Source organism: Ptychodera flava, chromosome 3, assembly GCF_041260155.1.
Source record: "Ptychodera flava strain L36383 chromosome 3, AS_Pfla_20210202, whole genome shotgun sequence".
In the NCBI taxonomy this organism is placed as follows: domain Eukaryota; kingdom Metazoa; phylum Hemichordata; class Enteropneusta; family Ptychoderidae; genus Ptychodera; species Ptychodera flava.
Genome location: NC_091930.1, coordinates 13265666 through 13283238, shown reverse-complemented (window position 1 = coordinate 13283238; position 17573 = coordinate 13265666). Strand labels below are relative to the sequence as shown.

General features: G+C 38.1%; 1 protein-coding gene across 18 annotated transcripts in view; it reads left to right on the top strand.

Moving 5' to 3' along the window:
* The window catches only part of LOC139129591 (roundabout homolog 1-like), a 364964-nt gene that overhangs the window by 342839 nt on the left and 4552 nt on the right, over nucleotides 1-17573 (top strand). For 6 of the 18 annotated variants that reach the window (XM_070695246.1, XM_070695248.1, XM_070695247.1 and 3 more), the window contains 20 exons: nucleotides 180-318; nucleotides 794-921; nucleotides 2163-2287; nucleotides 2834-2993; nucleotides 3612-3771; nucleotides 4030-4157; nucleotides 4908-5102; nucleotides 5350-5499; nucleotides 6086-6210; nucleotides 6650-7015; nucleotides 7328-7502; nucleotides 7725-7910; nucleotides 9248-9293; nucleotides 9671-9738; nucleotides 10195-10239; nucleotides 12018-12147; nucleotides 12830-13131; nucleotides 13461-13508; nucleotides 14291-15076; nucleotides 16269-16454. In XM_070695246.1, the coding sequence (XP_070551347.1) occupies nucleotides 180-318; nucleotides 794-921; nucleotides 2163-2287; nucleotides 2834-2993; nucleotides 3612-3771; nucleotides 4030-4157; nucleotides 4908-5102; nucleotides 5350-5499; nucleotides 6086-6210; nucleotides 6650-7015; nucleotides 7328-7502; nucleotides 7725-7910; nucleotides 9248-9293; nucleotides 9671-9738; nucleotides 10195-10239; nucleotides 12018-12147; nucleotides 12830-13131; nucleotides 13461-13508; nucleotides 14291-15076; nucleotides 16269-16454 (3648 nt within the window). The remainder of the gene's footprint in view (nucleotides 1-179; nucleotides 319-793; nucleotides 922-2162; nucleotides 2288-2833; nucleotides 2994-3611; nucleotides 3772-4029; nucleotides 4158-4907; nucleotides 5103-5349; nucleotides 5500-6085; nucleotides 6211-6649; nucleotides 7016-7327; nucleotides 7503-7724; nucleotides 7911-9247; nucleotides 9294-9670; nucleotides 9739-10194; nucleotides 10240-12017; nucleotides 12148-12829; nucleotides 13132-13460; nucleotides 13509-14290; nucleotides 15077-16268; nucleotides 16455-17573) is intronic. The other 12 variants (XM_070695244.1, XM_070695251.1, XM_070695252.1 and 9 more) reach the window with 9 other exon arrangements.

The window sequence follows — 17573 nt, the reverse complement described above, 5'->3', positions numbered from 1 at the left end:
AATAACATGTCGTTTAAAACAGGAATTTGTCTGAATACTTCAGGTTATGCTGAAAATACATAGATTTTTTCACACTAGGGTATAATTGAATATGATTCCTGTAGCTGTGAAAGAAAAAAGAATACATAAGAAAACAATGGTTGACTAACCTGTGACATTTGACCCCATTCTCACTTCAGAGAAACCAACATTCATTGTATCACCTCAAGACATAACAGCGGTGGTCAACGATAATATTGAGTTTTACTGCACAGCGGCCGGTGATCCGGTACCCACGGTGACTTGGAGTAAGAAAGATGGTGAACTGCCTGCCGGAAGGTAAGATATTGATTGCGTTTTCACAATTCACAGCAGTCATAATGTAGAACATTCCACAGTGGAGCTGTTAAATTAAGTCATTACAATCTCTCAAAAAGATTGGGGAAATATGAAAATATTTCTTTGCTGTGAAATTCATGTTGTACTCCTTTATCTGTCAGTGCTGTGAAAGGTGTAAATAATGAAGAGAAGTGCATCGGCTAACTGTCTTCTTGTAAGTATTGCTAGTCCATGAAAGTAAACTGAATCTAGATTGTTCTTGGTTCCCTCAGCAGCCTTCTGTCATGAGTTGTGTAACATGGGAAAAATTGCAATTTTGCAAAAATAAGGGCACATACTATCGCTATGCCAAGTGAACCATAGTATCATGATCAGATTGTTTCAGGAAAAAATCAGTTCTTTCTAGTCAGTATTGTAGGAGAGGAGTTATTCTTTTAATATACTGATATCTTTTGTGACTTCTTTTCTGCCCAAGATACCAAATTTTAGATGACAACACTCTGAAACTGAGACACGTCACTGTCTTGGATGAAGGTTCCTATATCTGTACTGGTGAAAACAGCGTAGGGGCAAGTCACACTGAAGCCAAACTTAGTATTCATGGTAAGATTGAACTTCTATTAAAGTTTGTGATATATTGGGATGGCATTCTTGCTACCATGAATTGTATATGCTACTTGATGTGTGGTTATTTTCTCCATCATCACACAAAATAATACAAATATTGTACCTGAGTCCTCAACTTCAAGGAGTAAAATTGTTATTTTATCAACAGTAAAAGTGTTTGTACTGCGTGTGGGAGACCTCTATTTCTGTAAATGGAAACTTTTATTTTGAAATATTTTCTTTGCAATTTGGTACATTCCCTTCAAGTTAATTTTCTTACTTCAGACAGAACTGTTAATTTTCTTATTTCAGACAGAACTGTTTTTGTCGTCCTATTAATCTTAATCATTTGATTACCATTTCAACCAATAATGAGCCTGTCCCTCTTTTTTTTTTTTTCTTTTTTTTTTTTTTCACCCTTTCCCTCTTTTTTTTTTTTTTTTTTTTTTTTTTTTTTTTTTTTTTGAACCTGACCCTTTTTTTTTTTTTTTTTGAAAAAGATAATTTATTTCAACATAGTCTCAAATAAAACAAATCTACATAACTGTGAATGCGTTAAAATTACAATGCGTCTTGTGTGAAAAAACAAATAATTAGCTGTTTGATTACAAAGATCATCATATGAATGCATTCAGGATGCATTCTTCTCCTTCCAGTCTTACAAGGCTTGAAAACTTTGTGATAAAATCCTCAGTTTTGTTCATCATCTTATAAATGAAATACAATGTATTCATCCATGAGGAGAGATGACATTTCAATTGCATGACATAGGATTGAAGGGAAACTTTAATCCCATCAAGAGTAACCGAATTCGAATATTCCAAACTGTATATTTTACAAAGGAAGTAATACAGTAAATAATGTCAGATGTTGCATTATTATCATTTCGATTCCTGCAATTGCTAATCTTTTGATATTGATATTATTATCAAAGTTGTGGTTTCTGACAAAGAAAGAAATACATTTCTGCCAGATTTCTTTAACATATTTTAACATATTTAACATTTTCTGTCCCTCTTCTATGCCATTTCTTTGATCAGCGCCCTCATGAGGTCACTTTCCTGTAGGTCTTTTGTTTTTACCAATTCAACCACGACTGTCTCAGCACAAGTTTTCTCAGATTTTGAATTACTAACATATCCTCTGTTCAAGAGTATCATGTCAGCAATAGCAATGATTTCACGCTGTAAGTGTGTATATGTTAATGTTACTGAAATTAAATATTTCTAACTCTTCAGCTGAACCTGCTTTTTCCGTTGTGCCGAGGGACAGAGTTGTCGCAGTCAACAGAATAGCTACGTTTGACTGCAGAGCATCAGGGAGCCCCAAACCAGCAATATTCTGGCAAAGAGACGGTGACCAGGTCAGTTACACTGTCAGAATATAACATCGTTCATTTGTGGGATATCTACATGTAATACGGTGAAAGGCACTGTCACTCTTGTGTGCATAGTAGCATGTCAATGAAAAACTGCAATACTAGGGATGCATACTGCAAATTTTAATATTATTCACGGTTTTCTTTTTAGTGAAATAAGTACACTTTATTTTTCCTCCGTATGTTGAAATACAAGTTATTAGCCTTGTGAATACAATGCATTGCGTAAATTATTACTATTGAGAAATGAATCTACACTGAATTCATTTGTCAACAACATTGGACATGACACTCATATACACAGTATGTTCACACATTGTTATTTCAACATGATTTTACTATTTGAATAAGAAGTGTATTTTATGGAAAGAATTTGCCACAAGAGATATAAGCAAGCTGATGTGATAGTCAGTTGCTAAAATGAATGTGTAAAAAGATGTCCTTTGTGGTTCGTGTAAATACTTTTGTTATCTTGCCACATTACATTTTTAACGGAAACGCAATTTCTTTTCTTTTCTTCCCTTCTTGCAGGATCTTCTATTTAGCGGCCAGGTTGCCGGCCGTTTTGCCGTCACACAGGAAGGGCAGCTTCAGATAACAGATGTACAGAGAGAAGACGAGGGGTTCTACACCTGTTCAGCTCTCAGTGTTGCTGGGACGGTGGAAGTCAAAGCTAAACTCACCGTCATAGGTTAGAAATTGCTAATTTTGCATTCGGTATCATGAAAAGCATGATGGTACACTCCAAAGTCATCAAATAAAAGAAGACAAAAGCAACATTACGTCAAAGCTTGAATCATATTCTTCGTATTTATGCTAAAAAATTAAATTCCTGTCTGATTTTCATTTTTCAAGACAATGTCAACTCTTACTTCATCAGTCATAGGTGTGTCCAACAAAATCCATACCATAGTTTTCCTAAACAAACAGCCAACTTCCCAACTTACAGAATACGCGATATACTGTGACTTGAGTTTATAGACTCTCCATGTGTAGTTGTCTTCCTTTCATACTTCAGAATTGCTTCAGAGGAAGAGAAACAAGCCTTGCAGTCTGTGAAAACAATAATTATTACAGTGATTACCTAGGTGTGAGAGAGAATAAAGGAAAAACCACAATCATGTATAGCATTACTTCTGTCAAACGACAAGACCAGTCTTTGCTTTCTGTTATCACTTTACCCTTCACAAATTGCAATACATGATTCTATTTCTAGTATCTTAGAGATTTTTTAACCGCAACTGTTCAATGAATTCAGCTCCATTGGTGTTGAGTTTAAAACGCAAGTGTTTGTTTTTAATCTATGCAGTCATGACAGACCGACCGCCGCCAATCATACGGCAAGGACCGTCCAATCAGACGTTAGCCGTCAGCAGTGTGGCCATGTTGCCGTGTGTCGCTGCCGGAAATCCACCACCTACCGTAAGGTGGCAGAAGGACAACTCGCTCATCTCATCAAGTAATCCAAGGTGAGTGGAAATGGATACCCACTATGTCAGTGGAATACCGGAAATGAAGAACTGTGTACAGGATTTTTACGACAGTAATGGTGATGGTGGAGATGGTTATGGTGGTGGTGACTGTGATGATGATGATGATGATGATGATAAAAGTGATCATGATAAAGATCATGACAGCTTCACAATCATATGACTGTAATTATTGTGATAATAAATGTACCAATGTTCACATTAAACCACACTTCTTTTTTGCTTTGCTATTTTCAGAATATCGCTGTCAGATCCAGGCACCCTGCAGATCACTGATCTGCGTCTATCAGACACTGGGCTCTACACTTGCATCGCGTCCAGTGAGAGCGGGGAGACAATCTGGAGTGCTGGACTCACTGTTGTCGGTGAGTAGTAACTGATGCTCAAAAAAAGTGCCAACTTGAAAAAAAACTATAGGTTTTTGACTGAAAAGATGATAATTTTGACCATGTGTGATAAAGAATGAATTTGGTATCAGCTGATTTACATGGGTGTTTATCCCATTACAGCACTCAATGCTTCACTGAGTACATGGGTATTTATCCTGTAGCATCACTCAATGCTTCCAGCCCCTGTAGCTGTAACTCTTGAAATTTGTTGACATGAAAAAGGCTTTCTATTTTCTCTGGTTTTCTTTAAATTCGAAAAATTTAAAGGATATAGTCTTTTACGACTGAAATTTGGACAAGTAAATTTAAATTTTAACCGTTATTTTGATTTCCAGCCATTTTTAAAAACTGATAATATTGCAAAGAAAACAAAGCATATGATGTGCCTGTGGAAAAAATTCAGCACTATGCATTATATTGTACTACTCTGTTGTTTCTGTGAAGATTCCAATGCATATATGCACGATTTACAGTGTTTTTGCTTTATTTGCACAAGGGCGCCATTTAACGTTTGGGCAAACGTTTACTATTTATCTTGCTCAAAATTGCACATGCAGTCCCAGTGGACAGTTTATTATACTTGTATAAACACCCCTCAATGAGTACATTCCCACGAAGTTGTTTTGGTTTGGAAGTAAAATCACAAAAATAATGCTAAAAGATACAGCTATTGGGCCTTCCACTGATTCACTCACCGTCCAATACAACATCCGCTTCTATCTTCAGACCTCAGTGAGCCAACTATGGTGGTCATTCATCGGACACCGGAGCCATCTACGTTTCCAGGACAACCATCCAAGCCAGAGATACAGAACGTGACCAGAACGTCCGTCTGGTTGACGTGGCGACCGAACGGCAACAGTGGTGCCTCGTCTGTCATTCGTTACATCGTGGAATATTACAGCAGAGATGTTGGTTCAGGTCAGTAAACACAGTTTTCTTGGTCGTATGTATGACACTACAATGGCAATTCTGATATGCTAAGATACGAAACACAAGTCTTTTTGAAGTCAAAACAATCACATCCCCCACCTCTGATTTTGTCTGCCCTCTCTCTCTCTCTCTCTCTCTCTCTCTCTCACATGAAAGGATAATACAATTGTGTTGTTTTACTGCTTCAGATGTTGCAGTAAAATAATGTAATCTGTTTAATGTCTTTGCATCACAGGTTGGACTGTTGTTTCTAGGAATGTACGGGCAGAAAGTTTCGTCGTACGCCAGTTGCGACCAGCTACTACTTATATTTTCCTTGTGCGAGCAGTCAACTCTCACGGAGTGAGCTTACCCAGTGCAGTCTCACAGGAAGTGACAACGAAAGGTACAGAAAGTATTTTCAAACCCTTTGTCCAGTAGTGTAAGTCTTGTCACAAACATCTGTGTAACTTGCACTCCTCATGAAATACTGTACATCCAAAGTGAAAGGCCGTGTAGTTCTACCTCATGAAGATAAAGCCTGTGTATTAGGGTAGCAAAGAAAAAGGGCTGGGCTGTCAAGAGGTCAAATAGTGTACACGTACATGAATTAGGTAAAATTCCAAAACTTTTTTCAAAAGTGTGAACTCCTGAAAAAGCTGTGTGAATGACTGTCGGAAAATTGAAGCTTTTTGTGTGTTATAGGTGAAGTGAGTTTTTAACCATTACTGTCTTGTGAAGAATTTTGAAAATTACAATCACAGGTGCTCTTTAACCATAGTGTTTTAAAGAAATGTTGTATTGCAAACTCGGTGTGGAAAATAGGCAGTCATTTATTTTCTGTGGAGAGATTGTGAAGAGCCAGAGTTGCAATTGCAAAGAAATTGAAGATTTCCTATTAGTGTGCCTTTCATTTTAGAAGGCAAAAACACAGCCCATCCATGATTTGTCCAAATTTCATCCAATAATGTGAACATTTATTCCTTTTCAAGAATCAGGTGGAGGCATTTCAATACCGGAAGCACCGATCGAAGTCCAGAGAAAATTAAACAGCGTAGCCGTGACGGTCACAGAGGTTGATGTGGACAGCCCCTTCAGAATTACCGCCTACTGGATGGTGAGTTAGACTTTGCGCAGAGTAGAACCACTGACCTTGGCCCTAAATCTGTAAATGATGTACATCTCTTTACTCAGGTGTATTCTAGACCTGAGTGTATTGATATGACATAAGTTGGATTTCTAGACTGTGCCTAAAGGGATATTACATTATGTTACACTTTATAGTTTGGTGTATTTATCATATATGACTGAAGTCAGGTGACATCAGCTTAGCTCATATTTCGCACATAAGCATATCAATCTTGATTTTCAAAATATCAAAACGTACCTGGCAAACATACTCAGCATAGACACTATACCGGGCTGCAGTCAGTGAGGCATATCATACCCGATTGATGCTGTGCTCACACCAGAAGATAGTTAAAGCGGCGAGTGTAGTATACCTATGTACACACAAACCAACCACGTTCTGAAACCACTATTCTTGTCTTCCGTAGGTCGAGCAACAGCCGAATAGTGTGTTTGATGGCTTTGTAGTGAAATGCCAAGCCACACAGAGGGGCTCCGAGAACATCATCAAAAGGGTGTCCGACAAAAAGAAGAGGCACCTGTCAGTAGACGGGCTGAGGCCACTGACGGAATACTCCGTCATTGTGCTTCCATACAAGGAAGACGGCAGGGTTGGAGCGACAGTCAATTACGAAGGTGTCCCCAGCAGAGCCAAAAAAGTGAAAATGCCCACTGCACCTCCGATAGCTGCCCCTAGGGATGTGACCGCTAAAAGTAACGGCAGTGAAGCCATTAAAATACAGTGGAAACCACCCCCTAAAGAACCTCAATATGGAATTATCATTGGCTACCAGGTGTGTCTTTGTAATGTATTTACATAAATATTTACGACTGTCTAATATTTGCATACACAGTTATCAAACTGCCCACAATATAGAATTTGGTCAGAGTTATTATCTGTTTATCAAAGTAATGGACAAGAAAATACCCCGCAAGATCTACCGGTGTGTTTCTGGTGAAACTTTCTGGCCTGTCCACTGTCTGTCCACTTGGAACTTATGATTTACTGATATTCCTGTCTTTGTACATACATAATTTGCACTTTCCTAGATCTGAGAGATCAACACACTGACATATTCATGGACTTATCAATTTTTGTTTGCCAGGTTTGGTGTCTTGACAACAGTACTGGTAACCATGTCAACAAGACAACGGACAACACCACGTTGGCCATCACACTCGGTGACCTCAGCCCCGGTATGCTGTATGCCATCCAAGTGGCGGCATTCACCGCGGCAACGGGGCTTGGAACCCCTAGTCGCAAGCAGTTTGTGCAGCTAGGTGGGTATTCTGCTCTTGGTCATTTTCGCACTTTGAAATATGTATTCCCCAAATACTGGTGAATGTACTGTGTTGGTGTCCGTTGTAGCAGTTTTGTGTGTCAGTCATGGAGATGAATTTAGACTTGCTTTCAGTCAAAATCTTTTTCAACACAATTTCCACACCATTGTCGCTACAGTCTCATTTTATGTGTGTTTGTTTATTTATTATGATTCTTTTCAGATCCTATTGTATCTAACATGCCGCATTCAGTAAGCCTGGGCGACAAGATCAAAAGCATTGTGACAAATCCCAAGTTCATCGGTCCAGTGGGCAGTGTCATATGGCTGGCTCTCTTGATCTTCTGCTACTTCTTGTACAGGAGAAGAAAATTGAAACCTCCCCTCCTGTACGACAGCATCAAGCTAGGTAAGTCAGAAAATAATCTGAAATTGAATGCATAGATTACTTTCTGAAGCATTTTTTCACTTTTGAACAATACAGATTGGTATTAGAGCAAAACATCCCTGCCAAATGAATTTTAGTGCTGATGAAAATTGTGCCGAGTTAAATTAAGTTGTAAACAATAATATTGGCCTTAACGCTTTGAGTGCCAAAGCTAATTTTTGTCATCTTTATAATATATAACCCAGACAATTTCTTTTTCAGGTTCAAACATTTTTTCAGATTTACCCCAAAATTTGACCAAAAACTGGAGTTTATGAAAATGCTGTCCGTTCAGTCCAAAATTTTCAAGAGAATTACAGAAAAATTTCATAAAAATTGGAAAAAATGTTGCACTGAAAGTTTGGTAGGAAAGATTACAGCACTCAAAGGATTAACACACATATAGGCTGAGTTGCTAAGTTGTATAAATGCATTTTGACATGGTTTTTGCCGTACAACAAGAAGTAATATTTTACAAACCGAGCAAAATAATTCAAAAGTTACAACTTAGGTAGTGCACCCCTTGAAATTTAAAGGCTTAAACATTTACTCAAAATTTAAATCATTCTATTTTAAAATAAAGAATAGAAATCGGGTCAGGGAGCAAAAGTTGATACTGGATAAGCAAGGCACCCAATATTTTCTGACATTTTAAATTCAAAATGGCTGCCATCCCTGTGTTAACTCTATGGGGAAAATGAAATTTTCTAGTTTCACAAAAGAAAGCTTGTGAAAACTTAATATATGTCATGTGCTTCAAAATGAGCCCCCCACAAGTGGTAGACCAAATATATATTGTAAAAGTTTGAGAGACCAAATATCTGTCCGGGCACAGTCTACCTTCAGAAAAGAACATCTTTGGCAGTGGTTAAAAGCACCATGAGTGGAGAAGTGTCGGCAAAAACAGGCTTTAATCCTTTGAGTGCTGTAATTTTTCCCACCAAAACTATAGTGACACATTTTACCAATTTTTATGAATATGAATTTTTCTGCAATTCTTTTTAAAATTTTGGACCAGGTGGAAAGTACTCATTATAAACTCCAGTTTTTGGTCAAAATTAAAAAAAATCATACAGGGAAAAATCATAACAAAATGTTCAGACCTGGAAAAATTGTCTGAGTTATATTTTATCAAGGCAACAAAAATTAACTTTGGCGCTCAGAGGGTTAATGTACAGTGACGAAATGCGGAGTCATCAGCTATTTGAAACAGATCGCACTTGTGATGACTTGCTTGCTATTCATTCGTTCATTTGTTTATTTACTCATTCTCTCTATTGTTGACACATTCATTTACTGTCTTAATACCTTACTTACAGACAATGTAAACAGACAGGCAGGGGATACATCAACAATGTCTACAAGGTAAAACAGTAAATTCTCATTCATATACCAGAATATCATTCTGTTAGACCGCCATTCCTCTTCTAGTAAAACAGTGATCCAGACTGAAATGAAATTTCAAACAATTAGTCCAAGTTTCTGCAAAACATTTTAATGTTTCTCAATAGCGTAAAATTTACTGAGAAAAAATTTCAAGTGTCCCTGTTATAAAGAGATAGGTCATAGCCCATAGCAATTACTGGTCATGTTATCTTTCCAGTGTCTGTGTTTTTCACAGGTGTACCTTTACCATTTTCAAACATATTCTAAGAAAATTCATTTAGCAATGAAGCTGAAATTTTATTGACTTGCATACCGAAGTAGTGCACTGAAGATGACTATGCATCTCATTATTTTAGTAGAAACTGTACCATGAATCAAGACACCAATACCACATGGATGGAACAGAGCTGGCAACAAAATGCGGGTAAGTGGCAGTGCAGTTTTCATGATTCCTGTGGCGTCCTGGAAGGGATATCAATGTCCGTGTGTGTCTTAAATGTGTGCATGCTTGCTCTAACCCATTCATAACACTGTCCTGTTTAAGATGTCATCTTGTTCTTTATGTCTGTGTATGTCATTCATTCACTGATGTGACTGCTGACATTTTTGCACTCTTTGTTATAATAAAGACATTTGACAACACTGGAGAAACAAAATGTATTTACCATCTTGATACAATGTAACAAGTGGTAATACAATGTAACAAGTTGGTAATACAATGTTACAAGTGGTAATACAATGTTACAAATGGTAATAAAATGTAACAAAAAGTAACACAGTATATAACAAGTGATGTTACAAAGTAACAAGTGGTAACAGAATGTAACATGTTACTAACAATGTGTCTGTTTTTGCACTTTTGACCTTACTGTGGGAATAGCAGCACATTACAAAACATTGACTTCTCAAGCTTGCTGCTATCCAAGTGAGTCCCTATAACTGCTCTCTCTGTTTCTCAATTTCATTCAACTAACAGAATTTTCAGATACTAAGCCATATGCAATAAACAGACTATCTTCATAATTACCGCACTGATAAGGTTTTTCTTTGCACTTTCTTATTCAATTTCTTCTTTTACCGCAAACCAATTATTTTATGTATCACCCTTATTTCAAACCATCCGATATCTAATTTCCTTCAAAACAGTTAGTTCTATCAGTCTATGCATGCTTATCAAAGTCATTTGGGTGTATTTATATTTAGGCAAAATATCTGATAACTTTCAAACTATTTTTAAATGCTTCATGATCACTACAGCCAAACATTATATTTATGTTTCTGTTTTGTAAATGTTTTTACTGTTGTTTTATTATGTCTTTAACAGTCATTATATTTATCATTTTCATGTCATGTTATTTTGAGCTCTTCAAGAATTTCATTAAAATGCAACTTCCTTATTCTATCCTATTTTATCAATCGTATGTACTATTATTCAGAATGCAACTCTGCTGTTTGATATCCTTGCATCCATTGTTGCTGTTTGTTTGAAAACTTCCTTGCTTGACAGAGCCCTGTGTTTCATATGTACCAACATAAAAGTAAGCCAGCAACCTGTGATGTTTCAGTAACTACACAAGATTTGAACAATGCAAAAAAATGTTTCCAAATTAGAGATGTTCATCCATATGTGCCTGGTTTTGAATTGCTTAAGTTATTAAAGCTCCATAAGCTGTATCTTTGGCTATTTTTTCAAAACTTTTGTTTTGTGGTTTCCCTACACTTTCTGCATTGAATCCCTAAACTGTAATTTAATGCCAAGTATTTAGCATATCAACACAACTATAGGAGTATAATCTCCATTGTTATTGTTGAAAATTGTATTCAAGTCCGGACTAGAATTCATTTGTAAACAATAAACAATGATCACTACAGACATACAAGCTGTGTTGACAAAAAGAATACTCGAAATTTCAGCATGACAAACTGATTAGGGTCAGACACGATATTGATGTACAGAAGCATAACACTGAAAAACTTGCCACAAGTTCATTGTGAAAATTATCAAATTTGTTTGATTGCAGTATTTAACCATTGCAAATTATGTCGCACAATACAGACAAATGGGTAGTACACTAGATGCGTCAAAACTGATGTATACTTTACTCCAAACTAAACCACTATCTGTCTTAATCAAATAACAGTTGGGTCAGTGAGTGAACTTTCGTACCCGAGATACAAATTACCAAAATTTATAATATTTGAGGTTCAAAATAACTGCTGTACTCTGTGTTCACTCTATTGGGAAAATAAAATTTTTTAATTTTCACATCAACAAGACGGTAAAAACATTTGTCAAACACCTCAAAATAAGTCTGCTTAAGCAGTAAATAAGGAAAGTACTTTAAAACTTTGAGAGTATGAATATCTGTAAACAATGTGCAGTCTACTGTAAAGGAAAGACCTGGATGGTTCCCCTCCTCATCCTTTTCAAAGGCCGTAAACATCAGGGTGTACATCTACCATGTTCATTGATTATGGGTTTTCTAAGGAGTTTGTTCCTTTTCTCATTCCTGTAAAAACAGTCTTTTAGGTTGAGTAAGATAAAAGCAAGGATTCTGTGAAACTTGCAAGTAATAGAAACCAGTTTCAGATGTATGAGTTAATGCTAATGAATATGTGAATAAGGTGAGCTGCACTTCTCTGGCACTATTTTGGCTCTTTGACCTACGGTAACAGAATTCTAAAATGTCTTTTTTTCCATAGATGGCACAGCTATGGGTCAGAGCTATCCGCCAAACATGCTGGATGGTGATGGAATGATAAAGGAAAATAACATTATGCCGAACGACAGCACCACCAACGTCTTCATGACACCAGACATGATAACGCATAAGTAAGTGATCTAATAGAAGTATTTCTGGGAAAGAAGAGATTTTTTTTTTTCTATTAACAAAGATATTGGTATGGACATGTGATTATCCTGAAATAAAGTCTATAATGAGGCAAAGAGATTTTTGTGATATTAAAATTTTATTCTTTCAAGTAACCCAGGGTTCAGTCCCTCAAGTGAACATCCATGGTAAGGCTTGGTACCCCTCATATTCCAGCAATACAATCATATTCATGTAGCCCCCTTTATCCTATTTGTGGGTCCAGCCTCCCTGCTGCAAACAAGGAGTGCACCAATGTGTGTGGAGGGGTAAAGGGGTAAATTCCGTAGGAAAGTTTTATTGCATTGCATTGCATAGAAGAGATGTTTCCCCTCATAATGACATTTTAGTTTGGAAAGGGCAGTTTTTTATCAGCAGCCTCATCTCTTAGCAAATAAATCAACTAGACATGACTTTCGAAGAAGAAAAATTACCACCATCATGCACACAGTCAATGTCAAAACGCATCAATATGAGAACTCGGAATTTAGAACTTCCGCTAAGTACCTTCTGTAAATTTTATTGAGGGGAAAAAGGATGGCGCATATCAGTTTATGTTTGTACTTTGTAAAGTTCTTTATTTATGTGATAATTTTGCTATGTACAAAATAAAAAAACAATGTTTGGTCCACTTTATATCATCAGCAACATTCCAGAGTATGCCGAGGTCAGTTCAATACCACGAGAGATGATCAACCCATTGGACCACAAGAGTCTAAACGTCAGTGGCAAAGAACACAACATAACTCAGCCGTACGCGTCCACAACGCTCGTCATGCCTCCCAATATCAAGGATAACTTGGACAAGAATTACACCGGAAATAATCTGGATAAGCCGTGGCTTCAACCACCCTACTATAACAGTAAGAAACGACATGATAAAATGATCGAGGCTGAAAATTCCGGATCGAGTTCCTGCACCCTGCCGTCTCATCTCAGGATGAATGGTGAGTCTAGTGTGTGTGTATTGGCATCAGCTTTCAGAATTTAGAGATCATCAACCTGTCCCCTCCCCCTCCCCCTCCCCATGTCCTGTAAACAGGTCCATACTAGCCATTAATAACAATGGGCTTGGGCCAAACCATGGTGTTGAAAAGGTTAAATTAGACAGAAATCTCAAATGTACCACCTTAACAATTGGTAGTTATGGTCCAGTCTGCCAGAATTGTCATTAACATTGCATGTATTATTATACATGACATATGTTTGTTCACAAGTTTGTTATAATTTCATTGCTAACAGATTTTGTTGTTTATTTTTTTTGCATCTTTAACAGATTCATGTGCAACTAGTCCAGTTAGCGACTCGGGAAGCTATACACAAGGTACAAACTCATACATTCAATCATCACTTTCCTTTTATTAACTCATTTCACACCCAATTTACCAGTTCAAAGGTCCAACTTCCTATTGGAGACAACACAGACTGTACAAAATCTTGCTGTTCATAGGAATCATAGTTTCACTTCATGACTTATGTATGATTTTACTTCCTTGGGTTAGATCAAGCTTTATGGAGGGCGTGTGGTTGTTTCACAAATTGCTATTACACATGTATTGTTTTCTGAATGTAACGATGTAACGTAACTGCTCATGTGGCTAAGATTCCATGTATCGTCGTCATTTATATCATTATCAACAATATTCATGCAGGCTCTGGTGAAACAGTGGATAACACAGTCACTGCCAGCTGTTCATAGTCATAAAGTATTATGTATCGGAAATCAAGTTGTGCGAACATGAAAATTGAATCCAAATATTGCAATGCGTACGTCAAATCTTAGTAATTAAGTGTCATCAAGATGCAAGGGCTGTAGAGCTGACTTTTGGTTGTAGGGCTCTAAGCGCAGGACTCTAGTGAACTAAGATGGGCTTCTGTGATTCAGCATTAAATGTTGATAACCAGTGATGACTTAGACGTATAGATCCTTTGCTGATACAATGGTAACATCCTTGAGCTGGGGATCTTCCAGTGTAATGATGGTCTCAGGATGTGCAGATACTACAAAGTGACTGAAATCACTGCTTATCATGAAGTGCTGTACTGATACATGTATGCCATGGTCAGCAGTGACTCTATGTCTGACATCTTAAACATCCATTTCAGATTCTGGCGGAAGTGGACGAAGAAAGAAGAAGGTGAAGAGCCACAAGCAGCCAGCACTGAACTGGGCAGATTTGCTTCCGCCACCTCCGGAACATCCGCCACCGCCGACAGATATTGACAGTCCCCCGGATTCTCCCCAATATCACGTTTTGGGATCACCGATTCCGTCGCAGCAAAGCGTTAAGTCGTCGCAAGGATACCAGACTGACCAGCAGGATGAGAGCGCGTCCATTGCGGCATCGCATAGATCACATGGATCGGGAGGAGGCAGGCAATATATGCACGGCGGTGGTAATCAAGGCGGTCATATGCCCGGAATACGCAGACCACAGGATTATCCCATGGGACCCGGAATGATGATGGGCGGATCCCTGCGTAAGGATCAGGTGAACAGCCCCGATAACATGCGAGATATGCCCATGCATAGCCTGAACAAAAAACAGAGGAACATGCCACCCCATGGCGGCCACGCAGGACCTCACAGGGAACTGAGACACAACCCGGAATACCGGGAAATCGCTGTGTGCAATTCCGTAGGACTGCAGAACTGTGAATCGGCCATTGAAACTGATTACACGGATAACGAAGATTATCCGCAGGATGAGCACCTGATTCCGATGCTACCGGCGAGACTGGAAGATACGCCCCACGGCCCGGGACTCAGTATAGATCTGCCAAACTCAGCTAATATGCACAATGATCAGATGATGTTCTCCGAGATCTCTGATGCAGAGACGTCAGTGAAAGATGAAGAATTAGACGGAGATACTGAGAGTAACTGTACAGGTGAGATTCTACTAACTTTAACCTGTTCACCCCGAATTCACCGTAAACAGGTCCACAATCACCATTGATAACAATAGATTTGGGCCAAACCATGGTGGTGAAAGGGTTAGAGCATTGTTATGTTTAATTCCTTATGCATTATGTTTTGTTCAGTTGGTGAAATATAATGTCCCATTCTTTTCACAAAATCATCAGGAAATGACAGCCATCGAAGTTGTCAACACAGCGTGTACTCAATGTGTGTGTAACGTTCAGTGATTGTTGACAAGTGAATTTTATTTAATTATTCATTTATCCAAAATAATATTGCGTGTGTTAGAAAATGCACTTTGTTTCGAAGACGAATACTTTGTAGTTAAACAAACTATTGAGAAAGAAGAAAAAATTTTGTGAAAAATTACAACTGTTGTTCCTCTTCTGTCGCTGTCAATTGCACAATTCAGAATGGTTCTGTAGACACCTGAACAACACCACGCTTTCCCTACACTAGGTTTTATTTATTTTGACTGCTTTGCACTGAGCACTTCAACGTACAGCACTGCCTAAACAATGCTTGACAGCACCTCAGACAAGCAGACATCCAGAACTTGTCTTGACATTTCACACAATGCCGGAAGATCGAATCTGAAAGTGATTTTGATAGATATGTAAGCCAAGTAGAAACACAGTGTCTTTTCCACCACTGTATATGCGACATAAAATAGTCCGACATAGGACCAAAATGTAGAAAGTTGTTGCTATTTTCCATTATACATCATTGACAGGATAATCTATTTTGAACAATGGGAGTTTCCTGGGCCCAGCATTGTAGTCAAATCAGTCGTTCTGCAGCACCAATCAGAGTCTGGAAAAAAATGTGGTGGCAAACCTCCAAAACTTAATGACTCCTATGCGCAATCTAAATCAATAATATCTCATGATTATTTAAACCGCGTACACAAACAATGCTCATTAAGAAGACCTCGCATAAATTAATACAATTTATTTGAGAAATCAAACATAATGTCTAATATGCAAACTATTGCTAATATGCAAAGTATTTAATTTGGAGTTACAATCCAGACTGCCAGCATTAATGTAATGAGTAGCCGTCTCCGTCAAATCTCTATTCCAGCCACACACAGCCTTCTGTTAAATGCACTAAGTCCTACTTCTATCGCCGTCTTTCTTTTTTTTTTATTTTTTTGCCCAGGGTCCATGATGGCATCATGGGCCTCATTAGATGGTAGTAGCGGTACAAGTGCCAGATGTAGCGCCGTCAGTGACAGCTCTGATGGCTCATTTTTCACAGATGCTGACTTTGCCAGTGCTGTGGCCGCCGCTGCCGAGAGTGCCGGACTCAAAGTGGAGGGCACCAAGGTCATCGACCCCAATGCAGGTGAGTGGCTCGCACCCTCCTCTCATATGTGCAGTCTTGTCATTATGCAAAGCAGTGGTGACACTCAAAGAGTGACTTAAGGTAGAGCGCACCTCGGGGACAGATATTCAGACTCTCAAACTTGTACAACTCTTTTCTGATATAGCACTTGTGGGGGTTTATTTTAAAGCTCTTGGTGTAAGAAAACTTTTCACCATCTTAGTTTTTCGAAAATGAAACATTTTATTTTTTACCATAGCGTTAACACTGGATGACGGCCAGTCTAAGACAACAGGGTTCGAAATACATGGTGGTCATGCGTCAAAAGACCACAAATTATCTCATTTGGACCACCAGATTCTATTTTGGGTGGTCAATCTTGACCACCAAGTTTTCGGAGGTCACACTAGTGCACTGCAGAGCTGTAAATCTTACATGCCTCTCACAGGGTTTATTGCTAGGAGTATCCAGAAACAATACATTGTCCTCAGAGATAGATGTTTTAGCAGTTACGTAGTGCACATCTAGTCTGTTCAATCACAGTCCCTCCACTGTGGTTCAATGTCAGTCCTTCAACCCCTCTTCTCAAGTGAGTGTTCCTTTGGATAGACAATGTCTCTCTTCGTTTTAACTGTTTACTGCTATGATTATTGTGATTAAGTCTGCAAACGTTGCATAACTCCCCTTGCAAATTTCGTCTAGTCATTAAAGTGACACAGATCAAGCTACAAAACTCGTACAAAACTTCATATAAAGTCCAAAAAATGCAATAATTGTCATGGCATCAGCAGTTATTGTCATTTCTTGATTACTCAGTTTGTAAGTCTGTCAAAACTTAAAATCTGTAACTCAAGTACTTTGCATGTAACCAGTCAGTCAGTCACTCATGCAGTAATCAATTTTGACCTGTTGTGAAAATACTGAAAATTAAATTTTCCAGTGGATTTACTGTGCATCCAACATACATGTACATGTAAACCAACTTAACATGTGTAGCAGCATGGTAGAGTGGGTTCAGAACAAGGTGTACAGCCCACTTTTGACCCACATTGACCAAACCTCCACAAGAATTTATACATACTGATAATGACAAATTTTTTGACCACCAAAATTTTGCAATTGACCACAAAAATTTGAATG